The sequence below is a fragment of the Chanos chanos genome, chromosome 3 (genome assembly GCF_902362185.1).
Source record: "Chanos chanos chromosome 3, fChaCha1.1, whole genome shotgun sequence".
NCBI classification, from domain to species: domain Eukaryota; kingdom Metazoa; phylum Chordata; class Actinopteri; order Gonorynchiformes; family Chanidae; genus Chanos; species Chanos chanos.
This window is the reverse complement of record NC_044497.1, coordinates 10,391,015-10,407,664: the sequence shown is the minus strand read 5'-3', so window position 1 is coordinate 10,407,664 and position 16,650 is coordinate 10,391,015. Positions and strand designations below refer to the sequence as shown.

At 40.7% G+C, this 16,650-nt stretch overlaps 1 protein-coding gene across 5 annotated transcripts in view; it reads left to right on the top strand.

The window, feature by feature from the left end:
• The window catches only part of stau2 (staufen double-stranded RNA binding protein 2), a 59,458-nt gene continuing 42,808 nt past the window's right edge, over positions 1 to 16,650 (top strand). For 3 of the 5 annotated variants that reach the window (XM_030768761.1, XM_030768759.1, XM_030768757.1), the window contains exons 1-6: positions 1 to 47; positions 2,044 to 2,251; positions 2,684 to 2,814; positions 3,505 to 3,664; positions 4,654 to 4,804; positions 16,250 to 16,409. In XM_030768761.1, the coding sequence (XP_030624621.1) occupies positions 2,053 to 2,251; positions 2,684 to 2,814; positions 3,505 to 3,664; positions 4,654 to 4,804; positions 16,250 to 16,409 (801 nt within the window). In that variant the 5' untranslated portion in view covers positions 1 to 47; positions 2,044 to 2,052. The remainder of the gene's footprint in view (positions 48 to 2,043; positions 2,252 to 2,683; positions 2,815 to 3,504; positions 3,665 to 4,653; positions 4,805 to 16,249; positions 16,410 to 16,650) is intronic. The other 2 variants (XM_030768760.1, XM_030768758.1) reach the window with 1 other exon arrangement.

The following is a 16,650-nucleotide window of genomic DNA, read 5'->3' as shown; positions in this document are numbered from 1 at the left end:
TGTTTGCCAATGTTGGAGGTGTAACTGGGGTCTGGCCCTGGACAAAGGTAAAGAATTAAAATTTTATGACAATTCGTTCAAGGTAACATATAGCATTTGTACGCAAAAAATGCTCCGGTTGTCACTGAGTGATGTCGAGGTGATTTATAAAGCTTTGGGCTTGAATGGAGAAGTACTCGATCGCTGAGATGCAAGAAGGGTATTTAGTCGTTCAGCCATGATGTCTGCACATTCCCTAGTGGAGTTCAAAACCGGTGTGCTAACAGCGTAGCTTGCAAGCTAGATGAAAAAGATATAGTTATTATTATACTCCCGCTATTAATGGTATAATTGTCACATCGGTTTGCTTACTTGAGAATATTCCGCAATTGTCATTGCTCCGCCAAACCAAATGAATGGCGCTGTCAAATGGTTCTCTGGGAAATGACATTATCGATTAACGTTAAGGGGGTTGCAAGATGCATAACTATCCAGCTGGACGTCAAGTGACATCATGTAGCTGTTCTACATGATGAGTCAGTTTTGCAAAATAGGATGTTCTTGTCATCCGCTCAGATGGTTACTCCAGTCACTGGGTGAATTTGTATTACCAGAGTGTACGGGTGTCCGCGCTATAACAGCATCAGCTCACAAGCAGACCTTACAGGTTATCTGGCCTTTATGTACTGTTACTAATGCCTCCAATTACAAACATGCATAACTGATTGTATATCAGCTTTCGTGGAATTCGAGCCCTGGTTGACTGTACGTCATGAAAGTTTGTCGGAAAAAAATATAGATTTTTTTTCCAATTCTAACTGTATATTCAATCAAAGTGAAATGCTTGAATTACACACCACATAAAAAGAAAACCTACCTAATTCATGCTTATGCAAGAAAACAAAACAAAACAAAACAAAAAAATAATCCGGCTATTGAAAAACACATTTCCCATAACACACGCTGAGCTTCATTTAACTTAAACATTTGAAAATTATGTTGTATATATTTGTTCATCCAGTTTGAACTGTAATTTTCTTTTTTGAAATCTTAGAGACAAGCGTCTGAAACATTCATACAAGGCCTTGTCTATTCCTTCTCTCCAGCACTAGAGCCTGTTTCCTTAGTGGCTCTGTAAAAACCCAAGCCTTTTGAAATCTGTTGTGCAGGGGATTTTTTGGACATTACATTGTCCTATTTTAGTCCAATAGCTTACATGATTTGGAAGCCTTGCAATGTAGAGTGAACCACAGATACTGCTATGAGCCAGACCATTGGCTCTGTCAGTGAACAACATTGAAAGTGAAAAATAGTTACACTAGATTGATAATGCTTATACTAAACAGCAGCCCAGAATGAAGCCAGACTGCTGCGTGTTGAAGGAGAAAACGACTTTACAAACTGTGCTCTAAGCATGGGCTAAAATGAACAGGATACCTGATTAACGGAATAAGATCAGTTTCTTTCTTTTCTTTAATTTTTTTTTTTATTTTTTAAATTCTGGGGTTATGGTTCAGGGGTCACACACAGTTCAAACAGGAGCCAGTCTTATTGTAAAATGTGTGTCGTTGGCCTGTGTTGAAAGAGGGATGTTTCTTCCTGGCTGCACTCTTTCACTGCAAGTCCTGTTATTTGACATTCAGCTTGGCTGTGATGACATGAGCAAAGCCGCTCAGCATAGAGCTTCATTGTGTCGAAGCATTAACTATCAAAAGATCTGAACTTGAGAGACTCCATTTTGACATTTGTGCATTTAATGCTGTTATGTCAGCATGGTTCGATAGTCTTAGATTAGAACAGTCAGTCAAGTTCCCCAAGCTATATTTGTATATTAATTTAAAAAGTGCATTAAGTTACAGTGAATTCTATTTCGATAACTTTTTTTTTAAGGGTGGTACAGTTATTTTCATGATTAGCATTAAGACAACATGAATGAATCTATAGTACAGGATTGGATCATAGTGCATGAAAAGTGCATAGTTTGAGATGTGGAGAATATTTAATGGATTGTCAGTTTAAGACTTTGCCGGTTTGAATTGCTAACGTTCTGCCTGTGTTTCGTAGATATAGAGCATGGCTCAAGTAAAAGTACAGACTTCAGCCCCCTTGTCTGGGCCTGGCCTCTCTCCCGTTGTACCCCCTGTGGCCATGCCCAGCCCAGGAGCCCTGAGTCTGCAGCCCTCTATCAATGGCACAGTGCCAGCCTCAACGCCCAGCTGTCCTAGTCCAGCAGCTGGCTTTGTGGATTCTACTGTGTCTGCCAACCAACCAGGTACCTCATTAGCCAACCTACATCCAGTCTCTTGACAGTTTGTCAATTTATTGCACTTTTACTTACAGTTCCTTTCCCCATAACAATCATTGTTTGATTAGTTGTTTTTTTTTTCTCTCTGTCAGCCTTGTAGGGTAATTTCACTGATGTTCATGCAAACAGTGTAACAAAAACTCAAGTCTATTAGTATAGGACCTACACACAGGGAAGAGTTGCCGTAATATGGACCATATTCATAGAACCTGTTTTAGTGGGAATTAAGTGTTACAAAGGTGATACACAAAACAACACTTCTAGGGGGTTTCTTTTATGTCATGTTTTCAAATGGATTAACCTATGCAATTACTCTGTAGACATATTTGAACAACAAATTTGTTCTCCATCTGTGAGAAAAAGAGCTGTTTTCGATATGTTGTTTCTTTCTGCTGTTAGGCGCGCCCCAGGAAAACATGGCAAACCCTAAAGAGAAAACTCCAATGTGTCTGGTGAATGAGTTAGCCCGTTTCAACAGGATTCAACCTCAATACAAGCTCCTGAATGAGAGAGGCCCTGCACATGCTAAGGTAAAGGGATAGGCTCCTTAAAATCTCATGTTTCCATAACGACGTAAACCATTAACCAGTCTGGACAATTTGCGTTAAAGGGATCAAGACAATTTAGACATGGTTCTGGCGTGATGTGCCTCTATCTAACATGGTGTGCGGTATCTGACATTTATATTAGGTAGATCTACATAAAAATTGTCGATACAAATTCTAGAACTGAACCATTTTATTTAAGGCAAACCGTGAATCAACTTTATAATCAGTATGACATAAACAAGACATTTAGGTGACCTTTCTGCCTGACATTTTCGTCCCAAATATTAAACAGTCTCACTTATCTAAAAATGAAAAGTTTGACTGAATTGCCGTAAGATAAGACAACTGAGATGACATTTACCTTTTCTGATTCCTCTCGGTTATTTATATATTTTGATATTGTATCATCCTCTAAAAGCTTTTAAACACATGCCTACTTTACCTGTTGCACTTTACCTGTCTGCTTTAATAATGTTAACACATTATTATCACCGATGATAAATTGTGAAGCTGTACCCAGATTGGACTAGATCTGAGTGAGCTCTAATAATGATAAGTGGAACATTAGACGGAGGACAGTTGCTCAGTTTTCTATATGCACATTGCGGGTTTTTAGCGACTTCTGTGCGCAGGGTCGCCTTAACAGTGGAGGTCTTTGTGTTCTCTTTTCAGATCTTCACAGTGCAGCTGTCCCTGGGGGAGCAGGTCTGGGAGGCAGAGGGCACCAGCATCAAAAAGGCTCAACACTCCACAGCAACCAAGGCCCTGACAGAGAGTAACCTCCCCAGGCCCCCACCTCGCTCTCCCAAAGTGGACATCAACAGCAACCCAGGTAATCACACCACGCCGCGGCCTCCTGTCTGAGCTCAGAGACCTGCTCACAGCGTAGAAAAACTGAAAGAAAGCGTGGAAACGATTTTGTTTTCCATTTTAGTTTGAGGAGTTTGGCACTTCCGCAATTATATCTGTTGTGGGTGGTGTTGTGTAATCTACACGAACTCCAAAGATGTATCTATTCTTAGGTTCTTTTTCAGTGTGATGTATCTCATGTGTTAAAAAGACCACACATAGAATAGATGCAGAGAGTCAGTTGACAACTTTTACCACTCTCATAGTTTTCTCAATATGTTTTCTTGTTTTTTTTTTTTTAATACAGCATTCAGGATTTGTCTTTAACTACATTGAAATATAAGAAGAGAAGAGAGACTGTTGAAAACTTTATATTATTCATGCACACCTCAAATCAGTCTGTATAGTCTGTATCAAACAGATTAATTAAAATATTATTTACAGTCATGCTTTATAGGTTTGTTCCTTTGAATCACTGATAAATCCAAACATAAATTTGCTGGGGAAATAGAAATAGAAAGATAAGAGTTGGATTTATAGGCATGTGAGTTTATCTGTGCTCTCTGTGAGAGGCTGTTAACCACAGTTTATAAATGAAAATGTAATTGTCTTTGTCAGTAGCTCTGAGTGTGGATTTAAACTCTTCTTTGTCCTTCAGTCTCTCTCTCTCTCTAATGAGAAATGGGTTTTCACTGCCTTTAACTGGTATTGGTTTCAGAAGAAAGCAAAACAAACAAACAAAAACCACTCGATTCGGTCCAACACAATAGCAGCGTACTCAATATTTACTTCAAATACTGTTTGGGTTTACAACATTCCTCCGGCGTTGCTAGCTGAATAGTATTTGTTTTAAATTAAGGTTCAACTACTCGCGCTGTTAAATCAATCAAAGCAGTTTGGTTGTGTCTGGGAAGATATAAGTGTGCTTCGAGATGGGATCAGCTGATGGTCAAATGAGCTCTTGGGCTAAAGGGGGCTGTTTTACAGGCAGCATCACACCCACAGTGGAACTGAATGGTCTGGCCATGAAGAGAGGTGAGCCAGCCATTTATAGACCTCTGGACCCCAAGCCTGTGCCCAACTACAGAGCCAACTACAACTTTAGAGGAATGTTCAATCAGAGGTTAGTGCCTTGCTTTTAGTTTTTAAGTCATGTAGGGATGATAACATGGACAGTTGTGGCTGTTGTTAGTTAATAGGTCATATCATTGTTATGTATTTAGACTGTTTTTATGCTATATTGGGAATGTTAGAGTAACGTGTATACATGTATACTCTATACGCACACACACACACACACACACACACACACACACACACACACACACACACACTTTCCTGCCTTGATATGCATACTATTCTTGACTATGGTTCTTACCACAGTTATTACCTATACGTGATGACATTCCCATCATTTAGGCAGACTTGGCTTTTTCAAGCCAACCTTAAGTTTGTTTTCAAACTGTCTTATGTGTTTGAGGATATTCTCTCATGTTTTTGGTTCTCTGTGTAAAGCCCAAATAAGCCGCAGTGAATAACGGGGGACAGATGACTGACGTGACAGATAGAAAGCTTGGCAAGCATTTGGATCTTATCCACTCGTGCACAGTGTTTGTGGAAGGATAATGTCATCACATCGAGCTGATGTGGTGAGGATGTAAAATCTAGTCCGTTTTCTCGTTTGGTTTGAGAGTGTTTCTACACAATATACATCTGTCCTTTCTTGTACCTCTCGTGGATTGTAGTGGAATGGCGTGGTCATAAATAGGGGTCTGGTTTGCTATAGTCATATGGGCTCTTAATGTCATTGGTATCTTGTTTCCCAGTGCCTCTTCAATGTCCAAATGACAAGTCTGATGGATTTTGACAATGCTTTTGCAGGGTTTATGTTTTTTTTTTCCCCTCAAGTAAAACAAAGCAATGACAACTGCAGCTGCAAGTCTTAAGGCTGACAGATATAGATCAAGTAGTTGCATGAGTTCTAACAATACAGGCTACAATGTAGTCTTTATTACCCACAATGCAACTTTAACCACAAGAGCCACATATGGCGGCTAAATCAGTTATCAAGGTAAAGGACTCTTTCTTATTGATTTGATACAAGATGAATCTTTTTTATTCAGCCAAATATCCTGTTGAGCATCAATCTCCCATCACAAAGAAAATAATATTTTTAAGAAATGTTTTGATGCTTTATGATGCTCTGTGACTGTGGTATACAATAGCGTTATTCCATTCAGCAGTTCTCTTTTCCAAAGACGCTGACTGTATAGGTGGATCTACTAGGGGGGGGATTTTAGCTGATATTTTTCTTCCAAGTTCAAGTTATGCTGTTGAGAAAATAAGGTCCTTCATGCTGAAATTGTAGAGTATGTGGTATACATCACTAAAATAAGCTTGAGACAAAGGTGAAGACTTTACCAGCTGACAGCACCCTGGTAAATGAATTCATACTGGTTTGTTTTTAAGGGTGAATTTTAGTTTTGTGGAGGGACTGAAGGTGTTGATACATGCCCATATGAAGTTGTGTATGTCAGCTCTAATTTTTGAGATATGACGTGGTGCGAAATAACAACAAACACAAAGCAAAAAAAAAACAAACAAACCAAAAAACAGCTTTTCATGTTTTATGTAGTGTTGGCACTGTTAGTACAAAACAGTATTTCCATCAGTTGCCCCTAGGGGACAGTACTGCTTCATTTGTAACTGCGCGTGCTGGCTCTTAGGTAAGCGGATTTGGCAATTGTGTAACAAGCAATTTATGTAGAATTTAACGTGAGTTAATCTCATTATAAAGCTGTCCGACACTCATTATAATCTATAAGTTGTAATAAGAACTCAATTGTTAAAGGGGAAGTTGCAGGCAAAAGAAAAATCGTCATTTAAATCATGTCCAACATCATATACTTTTATCATTCTGCCATTATTAACTTGGATTTTTGGCATACCTTTTAAAGGTAGTATATTTAAAATACCCATTAGATGTAATACCGGATGCAAGCTTTGCTCTGATTTACAACAAAAGGAAAATGGCTCTGAAATTTATACCCAAGACTTTATGTGCATTGAGCAGAAATAATGGGGAAAAGAAAATCACATAAAATGAGTGTAAACCAGCATGATAAATGATAACAAGTGAAAAATACATGGAGTTTGAGTTAATAGACCGGTCCAGTGGCTCTTAGATCTTTCAGGCAGTCTTCTGTGGAGGCTGGGGGACGGAACAAAGGTAAAGTGAGAAACGTCTGGCAATATGGCTTATATCTCATCCTCTGTTGTGTCTAAGAACGGACATGAGGTGATTCTGTAAAAGAGAGAGAGAGAGAGAAAAAAAGCCTGTTTCTGCCTTCTTGTCAATCTGAAGGATCTGGCATATAGTCTTTGAAACACTAGGATTATGAGGAGCTGGTGTGAATGTGATCCTCACTGTGATTACATCATTCTGGCGCAGAGATTGCCTAGGGACCACAGGGTGAGCTGGGGAGGGGAGAGGGAGAGGGAGGGTGTGTGTGTGTGTGTGTGTGTGTGTGTCTGTGTGTGTGTGTCTGTGCGTGTGTGTTGCTGTTCCAGACATTCATAAATGTTACAGAATACCATATTCTGTACTCTCTATATCACTCCAGTCTGTTCCATAGTCAACACTTTTCTCACGTATTGTTAAACTTCAGTGAGTCATTCATTCACACCAGTCTCATTTATCATTGCAGTGAGAGATGTATTGATGCCTGTTCATTATTAGTTAATGTGTTGAATTACTTAGATGGTGAGATTGAGAGCCCTCTAAGATGTCTTATCTCCTCACATAACTGAACGTATGTGTACTGGTCTAATGAGAATATTGATTTGTTCAAATGGGCTGCGTGGTTATCTTTCAGAAAGTGAAATATTTTTGTTTTGGTTTTTTTTTTTCACCCTTAAGTTTTGCTTTCACAATGTATGGCCTGCCTTTTTTTTTTTTTTTTTTTATCTGCACGCGCGTTAATCTCCTAATCATACGAGGAAACCAAACAATTTCTCAAACCAAATTCTCGTTCTCTCCCAGTCACGCTTTGTGGGAATAGAGCGGTGATCAAGTAGCAACGTAACGCTTTCTCATTAATCCACATACACTGATCTCAATGGAACTCTTAGTCATGATGACTAGCTTTGGATTCTACACTATCCTGCAGACATCTCGTGATTTCCCTCCACGGGGAGCGCCTGCATTCCGTCAGAGTCGGAATTTGGATGGGTTTTTTTCCGGGAGGACCTCACCTTCCACGTTCATTTGGGTATGACAGTATCGTTATGTGAGGGCTAGAGCCCTCAGCTGAAACAATAATGAGGATAATTGCTATGGGTGCACTCCAATGATATTTCCTGGTTTGATACCGAGTCCAGCTGAGCGGTTTAGAAAAGACCGGGGCTCTGTGGAGGAGACACGCTGAGCAGGTGCCTGAGCATTGTGACTATGGAAACTTTGCATCAGCGCAAACACCAAATCAACTACGCCTCTACATATTTTTACTGTGATTACGTGACATGCGTCAGCGGTGAAGCGAACTCTGTGATGCAATTTGCGCCCACTCATAGATTTGTCTCCCGGTTCTTGTATTTCGTCATCCCTCTGTCCAGGACCGACTGATGATGATTTAATGTTGGTGACATTGCGCGTGATGTTTGTCCAAGAAGTACTGTATTATGAAGATTTGAGAGCACTTAAATGAAATTAAGTTCTTATGTGCTTTGAATTGTATCCGTTTTGTATGTGATTGGCTCTCGTGGCACAGTTTTATGACCAACCGCAGTACATACACAAATCATGTCTATGGCCTTAGTGATCCTGGTATTTGTCCCACGTGTCCAGTTAATATATTTGAGACAAAATCCTTCGGATTATTTTAGCATAAGTGTATAGAATATTATTTATGTAGAATATAGAGTACTTCACACATCAACTCTGAATTTTGGGGCTTTAGGAGAAGACTTAATACAATAATTTGTTACGGTGATACTGCTCGACACACGATATTTCCAGAATGAGCGAGGTTCTGCTCAGTTTTACGTTCATGCTCAGAAACAGATGAACTATTTGTATAAACGCCTCTGATTAACTTAACTGAATTCTCTCTGTTTTCCAGTTTAAGCCTGTGGCTACAATTCGTACCATAGTTCTGGTTTTTGGGGACCACTAAAAGGGGTTCAGCCTTTTTCACTATGCCTCTCTGTTCGACAACCCCCTGTTTCTGTTTTAACCCACTTATTGGTTTATTGTGCTTTCTCTTTAAGCTGCCATGTCTCCTGGCATTTTTACTGTGAGGGGCACACAGCAGTGTCAATGTTGGGAATTTCCTTATCTATCCCTTTGAAAACATACTCTTGTTGGTGCTGTGGTCAATTCTGAATTAAATTAAAAACTGATAATTGATTCCAGTTCAGTCTGAATTGGAGTTGGAATTAACAGCAGTCTTAAGGATGTAGAATTGGTCTTAAATTGGAAGCACAAGAGATAAAAGTAAGCATTCGGATTAGCCAAACTATGTGTGATCTGCATTCACCCCCACGTAATGATTTTATATTGAATTCCATGTTATTCAGTTCAACTTCATTTAATTCCAGTTCTATTCCAGTTTTAATCCCTTAATGTTTTTTTTTTTCTAACTCAAATTCCAGTGCTTCACTTCAGTTGAAACTGATTAGTTAATACGTCAATTGACCTTAACGTTGCTTCACATGCCTGTTGTACAGTAATGGCGTCTCCGCCCAGCCTTCCAAAAATAGAGAAACATTTATACAATATAACTCACACACTGCAGTACCCAATTAATCACTGCTTTCATAAAACAAACGTGCCCAGTGTTTCATGTTTTCTGCGCGATACACATTCGGCAAAACAATCTTGTTTCTTGAAGTGCATTTGTCCTTTATTAGCAAGGAGAAAAGCGTTTTTTGTGCCAGGAGCCTGGAGCACATCTCGTTGAGAACTAGTGTGAAACGTGTTCATTTTGTCCATTTAGCATTCCAGCGATATGATATCTTTACCCAGACGCACGGCCAAGAGCACAAGGCTGCCAGAACACACAATTCATAAACACAGATCATAAAAGTATGGCTATTATTGGTGCCACACCATCTTCGCATGACATGTGCGCAACAGTTATTTTATATACTCGTACAAAACATATCATTTGAATGGTATATGAATGTAACAGATTTGTTTGGCTGGATATCAGTTAAAAGACCACTGGTTGCTACAAGAGAGTTAGCGAACCATAAAGTATAAAGTCTTTAATAAAGAAAATGCTTCAAGTCATGTATGAGCCTTGTAGACCTTGAATACAGAATAAGCAGAAGAAAAAAGAATTGTCTTTGCTTCTTTTTTTTTTTATCGTTATATTGCATTGTTTTTGTTCGTGAGGATGGTTTGGTGTATAGTATGAAGCATCCCTTCAGCGTGTCTTCTTTTCCCTCTGTTTTTACCAGCTGTTCTGTCTTCTGGTTTCCTTGGACACTAACATTTTGCTTTCATTGTTAGCGTGTTTTCAGTTGATTGAGGACCACGTCTTTCTCAACTCCTCTTAAGAAATGCTTTATTTACTGGCTGCCAAGGTCAGATGGGCGTGCTCACTTACACTGCAGCTTGAGAGGCTAGTTTGTCATTCTGAAGCTCTTGTGGGCAGAGCAGCTGTTGCATCCAGCTCCCTGTTTGTGGTTTGTTAGTTTGAATCATGCCAGATCTCCTTCACATTCATATCAAAAAGCTGGCTGGATGCCTTATTCCCTCCTTATCTCCAGTCATTTTGACTGGGAATTTGAGTTAGCAGCTTCCTGTAAAAGCGTATGTGTAGAGGGGAGCGTGTTTTGGAAATGCAGGGGTTTTACTGTAACGCAACAATAAACTAACAATACTCCTCTGAAGTAGTGTAAGCTCTACGAAGCCTGGGGCAGCACATGTTTTCCAAATGTTTGTTTGGTCGACGTTGTTGTGTTTGGGTGCTTTTGTGGTGGGTTTCTACAGGACAGAAAGCAGCTGCAGACCTTTGAGTCATAAAGCTTGGTTGTCACCCTACTGTGGTTGGGGTCCAGGTGCTTTCTGCATCACACTGGATCACACAGGTGTGGCTTGCATGGAGACTTTAAACCTTCTTTGTTGGTATTTTGGTCTCATCAACCTGTAAGTAAAGAACGGGAGATTAAATTGTTTAGGGGGCTTCATGTGTATGTTTACTTCAAAGCCACATTGGCCATGAATGGTAGCGTTACTGGCCACAGGCTCGATCTTTTCCATTGTCTTTAGTATAAGGATCTACTGCAAACAGACACGCTATGTGAGCCGCAGTACCCGTTCCAAAGAGTTTAAGGTTTCTTATAAATGCCATTTCCAATTAACCAAAAGTTGTTTGTGAACAAAGCAGTTGCTGCCTTCTTAATTAAAACAGTAATGTTCTGCCATATGCTTTGGTATGATGAATAGGGACTGAAGCTGGAGTTGGACTGGGCCGTTTACCAGCCTAACAGAAGAGGGCCAAGCCGTTTAGTTGGTGGGCGGGGTCCCTGTCGCTTTCCTACTTGGGTTTTGTACAACATTTGGCCTTTGTTGGACATGAGCAGTTTTTTTGGCTTCAACCGTGAAGGCTCAGAATCCAATTAATTTCACCAGATTGTAGAAATAGAGCCCGGTTCAAGCAGTATGTCATAATGACTGCGGCAATAAACGTTTGGGGGAGCATTGAAATTATACTTGGCTTTGTGTTATTTTGAACTGATAAAGGCAGAAGAAGAAGAAGAAAAAAAAAAACCCTCCGCTTATTAAAAGCCAATAGTTTGTAATCTCTCCTTTTAAGCTGGAACCATAACAAACAAAGATTTCAGAGAAAATTGAATTTACTCAAGCTTAATTAAAAGTTATGAAACAAGACTTGTCTTTAATACATGAGTGCATGTCACTCCAAAATCAGATAGAGCTGTTTGCAGTAAAGGTCCTGAGTCATAGCTGAAATAATAAGAATAATAATTATAATCTTTGGAGGGGCTCTGGCTACTCTTGTCCTACACAAGAAAACATCATGGTCCGCTCAGGCACTGTCATGTCCAAATGAATGTTTTTGAGCCAAATCTACCCTCTCTGCTGTAGGGTATATGCTCCATGCCTTTGACCTGCATTGGTCAGATGATGTAAGATTCCTTCCCCTCTTCTTTTGAGGTTTGGTCCAGCCTTAGGCCTGTTTCCTGTCCAATGCTCCCTCAGTGACTTCTGCATGTGACACTGCCTCCTGTAGACTGCCCACACCCCCTGACCACAGACCTTGTGCAGCCGAGGGATCGCTGCATATTTTCCCCATCTGCGCTGGGGAAAGTCTGTGTGTGTGTGTGTGTGTGTGTGGGGGGGGGGGCTGGATGATGAGACAGGAACGAAAGGGAACGGCATTCGAAGCCCTTGGCCTGCGTTTTAAGCAAGGCCGGGAGCCAGAGAGTGTCAAGGGTTAAACTGTGTGGCATGGAAGAGAAGAGATGAGTGCGCTCCGGGGACGGCAAAGTGCCATTGTGTTTCTGGTTTCCTTGTTACCTTGTTTTCCTCACACTCTCTTCTCTGGAGAGAACAGCTCCCTCTTTCTGGAGTCCTCAATTAAACTGAGGCCTATCTTCGTTTCTCCACATGGACCTGTGGAGAAACTGAAAGTGGAGGAGGCCTCGCTACATTGTGACGATACACACACACACACACACACACACATACAAACTCTCAGTGAGGGAGGCAAGTGAAAGGTTTATTTGGATAGTGGCGTGCTCACCCTCAGAAACTGATTTCCTGTTGCGATGCGTCTTTACGAATACTCACGTAAAATACTTTTTTTTTTTTTTTTTTTTTCGCTTTCTCCACGATCTGAATATGATCTGGAGAAACAGCGGCCTCTGGAATCTGGTTTCGCGTATTTGTTTTTTTCCGATTGTGTTTGTGAGCGAACCACGTGACGACGCCAGAGTTGTAAGGGGCCTTCACAAAAGGCACGATTAGACCCAGAGATAGATTAAAGTCATCAACAGCACAGCATGTGCTGGGAGCGTTTTTACAGAGACGGAAAGCATGAGAGAGAGATGCTGTGTGATTGGAGGTGGAGGGAGCCTCTGTTGCGTTGCTTGGAATAGCTTAAAAAGGAACTGTCTTGGTGACTGATCAGTCCTTTAGACCTCAGTCTCCTCCTTCGTCTACTGCATTGTGACTGTGTGCTCACTGTTTAGTAATCTGTCTCCCTGTTGTGATTATACTCCTTGCTCTTCTGCCACGTTATTGATCCCGTTGTTGGATCTTGAGTATGGATCTTTTGCCAGTGTTAGTAAGTTGTTAATCCTGTTTTCCTAATTGGTCTGAACAGTGTTGCATAAAATGGAACATCTGGGGGAAGGGCTGGCTAGGTTCCACTCCGGAATCAGAATTTGCACATTCTAACTAAGTTACCATATAGAAGGTTGTGAAAACAATGTACAGGGGATTATTTGACAGTCTGATGGAAAAGGTGTGTAACTGTCATGGTATTCTGTGTTGTCATCCCACACATTCATCACACATCATCTCTAGGAAGTACTGCAAATGTCACCAGTGAACTATTACGAATTCATTATGATAATGGAGTTTCAGCTGAATGGAACACTGTAAACTTTGTTTCCTTGATCTTCAGATGATAATCTCTGAATCGAGTAATGTAAAAGCTTGTGTCCAATACATGTGAATCACTTTTTACTGACATGTGGTACAAGTCTCAGAACTTTAGATTTTATAGCTATCTAATATTACCCTTTGTCCTAGGTTCCTGTTTAGTTGCTATTTTGAAAACATGAATCAATACATTTGTAACAGTACGCCAGAGAGGGAAATAATTCCTCCCGCATTGGTCATAATGGGCCTTTGTAGTTTGATCTTTCTTATCTGTTTATCTCTCTCTTTTTTTTTTTCCAAAAATTGCAGACCTTTCTGATTCAGGATTTCATAATTCACTTGAAATGTCACGATGTGTGACCCGTCTGTCGAATAATGACCACAGTCATTCCCTTTGTGTAAACATCAGTTTAGAGCATTTTCATTGAATCCCAGGACTTCAAAAGCATTTTTTTTGATGGCTCATTTGTCTTTAGTTATTATTTGATGGAGTCATTGTTTTCTTGGACGCACATTCACGCACGCATGCAGACACACACAAACACAAATAAAAGGCGACAGTCATTTACAGCACAGTGGGCTTCTCTCCTCATGCTTCCCATAGGTGTTCCCAATCTGGATCACGTTCCCTCTAATGCAGACCAGACGGGCCTGGCTGGTGTTTGCCGATTGTTTATTGGGTCTAATGTGCTGCAGAGTGTGTCAGCAGCTACTTTCCCACGTTGCACAAAAGGGGCCTCCTACGAGCTGTTCCATAGCCGCACTCCCTTGCACCTGTAATCAGAACGCTGCAGTGAAACCACCGCGCTGGGAGCCTGGCCCTATCCCATGTTGCACTTGGCATTTCCTCCGAGCGTCTGGGACCGCGCTTGACATGCAAGGGCAATCTCCGCCCTCTTAGAGGGCGGTGGTCAGCGGAGCAAAGAGCCCAGTGGAACTCTTGGAGAGAAACGCTGACTCACAAACGCCGCAGCCGCCGACTGGAGGCACGTTGAAAACTAGCTGAGACACATGGTTCTTCTTCGACATGTGCTAAAAAGATTTTAAACCTGCTCCCTTATTTTAGTGAGTCTTCAGGAGTAAGAAGCTGTTTTTCCTCATGCTCTTTTTTTTCTGTTTTTCAAAAAGAAAAAATTAACCAAAAACATCACATTGTATTATATGACAATACAGGAAGACACATACTAAAAACAGATGGTGTTGGATTTTTGCCTTACCTGGGAATTGTGCGATATCAAATGTTGTTTCCATTAAGTACAACCTTCTAAATTAGAGAATCAGGTTCCTATTATGTTTGAGTCACATATGCCAGCCTGTTTCATACGGAGGTTAAATTGGTATTTTTAAGAGAATGCCTTTTAGAACGTACCGTAACATAAGAAGACGGATGAACAGACACTCATCTTTTCAGAGGCTCTTAGGCCTGTATCATTTGGTTTCTCTTTATTCAGCCTTGAGTCATTTTGGACTTGTTGTGATATCATTTTATTGGGCAGGAATACTTTTTCTGTCTTTCATTACTATGCTTGTAATGGTGTCCTTTATTCTTGGGTGGCTTCAGCATAGTCCCTGAATCTAACTTCTCCCAGATGGGATCAGTTGATATTGAATCAGATAATATAATTCCCGCAATGAAATAAAAAAAAAAAAAAAAAAGTTCTCCTTTAGCAGAAGCTAAAGAGCTAGAACATTTACCAAGTCAAATAATCCTGAGACTAAATGAAGCTGATCTCAGTTTTCTTCACTACACTGCACATGCCTGTTCAGATTTCTATCTATGAAAACCAATAGCCAGAATTGACCTAATGTCTTGCAAACTCTTCTTGTCATCAGATATTTCACACATGTTATTTTATTAGTCTAGGACACATAAAGCTACATGTCTAGGTTTCACTGGTAAGAATTACAGCAGTTGGATCATTTCAAGCTCAGTAGAGGTTATCCTTTACAAAAAAAAAAAGAGAGAGAGAGAGAGATTACAAATCTCAGTATTCCATCTAGAAGTAAAACATGTTTTAAATGTTCTGAATTGTGAAACATGAAGTCTGTAAAAGCGTGATTGTTTTGGAATTGGGTGGCTACATTTAACACTGGACTCTGGAGGGGAGAGTGAATGGGTTCTCCCAGGCGGAGGGGGGGCAAGGAGGGGCGGGGGGTGGGGGGGGGGGTGGAGGGGGTGATGTCGGGTCACGCTGTGCAGAGCTTCAGAAAGGCCTGAGAGTGCAAACAGGCCCCTAAATCTGCCCAATGAACAGCGGCCCTGACAGCTCGGCATGGGTGAGCCAAAGTTAAGATAAAGAAAGCTGGATATATGTGAAGCCGCTTTTGTTTTGAGATCCTTCAGTCTTAGCCAATGGGGAGCCATCATTTCACCCTTTCAGCAATGGCTCATTGTTGTGTCATTGACCCTGTTAAAGAAGGGGCCTTTAATTTTGCCCTCATTTCAAACATTAATAACTTCACCAATATTGTTAGGGTTCCGCCTGCAAAATAAATCTGCATTTTTCCAGTTGTTTTAAGACATTACGTGATACTCCCATCTAGTGTTGTGTGGTCAGGCACTCAGTCCATGGGAGAACTGTGGAAGAAACACTCTCATTGGACGAGGTGTAAATAATCGAAAAGGAGGCTTGTTGCACTTTGGGGCGTTCTTTCACAGATTTGTTTTTAATGTAACTCAAGTTGTGTTTTCTTTACTCATCTCTCTCAATTAGCAGCAGGCTTGTTTAATATGACTCCTACGAACTGGAGATCACTTTTTATGGTTCCTCGTATCCTTTCCTGTTTAGGCTTTGCACTGTAGTAAAACCACCAAGTTTCGATAAGCTAATCCTCTTATAAATCAAATGCCTTTTTATCTTCGCCTCTCTCTCACTCATTGTTTCTCTCGCTTTCTTTCTCTGTTATTTTGTTTTTGGCCTTCTCCCAAACTAGGTACCATTATCCAGTGCCGAAGGTATTTTATGTTCAGCTGACGGTGGGGAACAGTGAGTTTATCGGTGAGGGGCGGACTCGCCAAGCCGCCCGACACAATGCAGCCATGAAAGCCCTTCAGGCCCTGAGGAATGAGCCCATTCCAGAGAAACCACCTCAGGTAACCTTGTTCACCTCTTTCTCTAATCAAACCAAAAACTGTATGGTTCACATTCTGATCAATGCAGGTAAAACTTTCATGGAGCCTCTCAGATTCTAACCAAGACTTTTTCTATTAAACATTATCATGATCCATAATATTTTACATCAAGCCTTCCAAAAGAGAGTGATGACCTTCCGATTCAAACCCCCCATTAAAATCAAACTATGTTGCAAGGGCCCCTCTTGTCAGGATCTGTCAA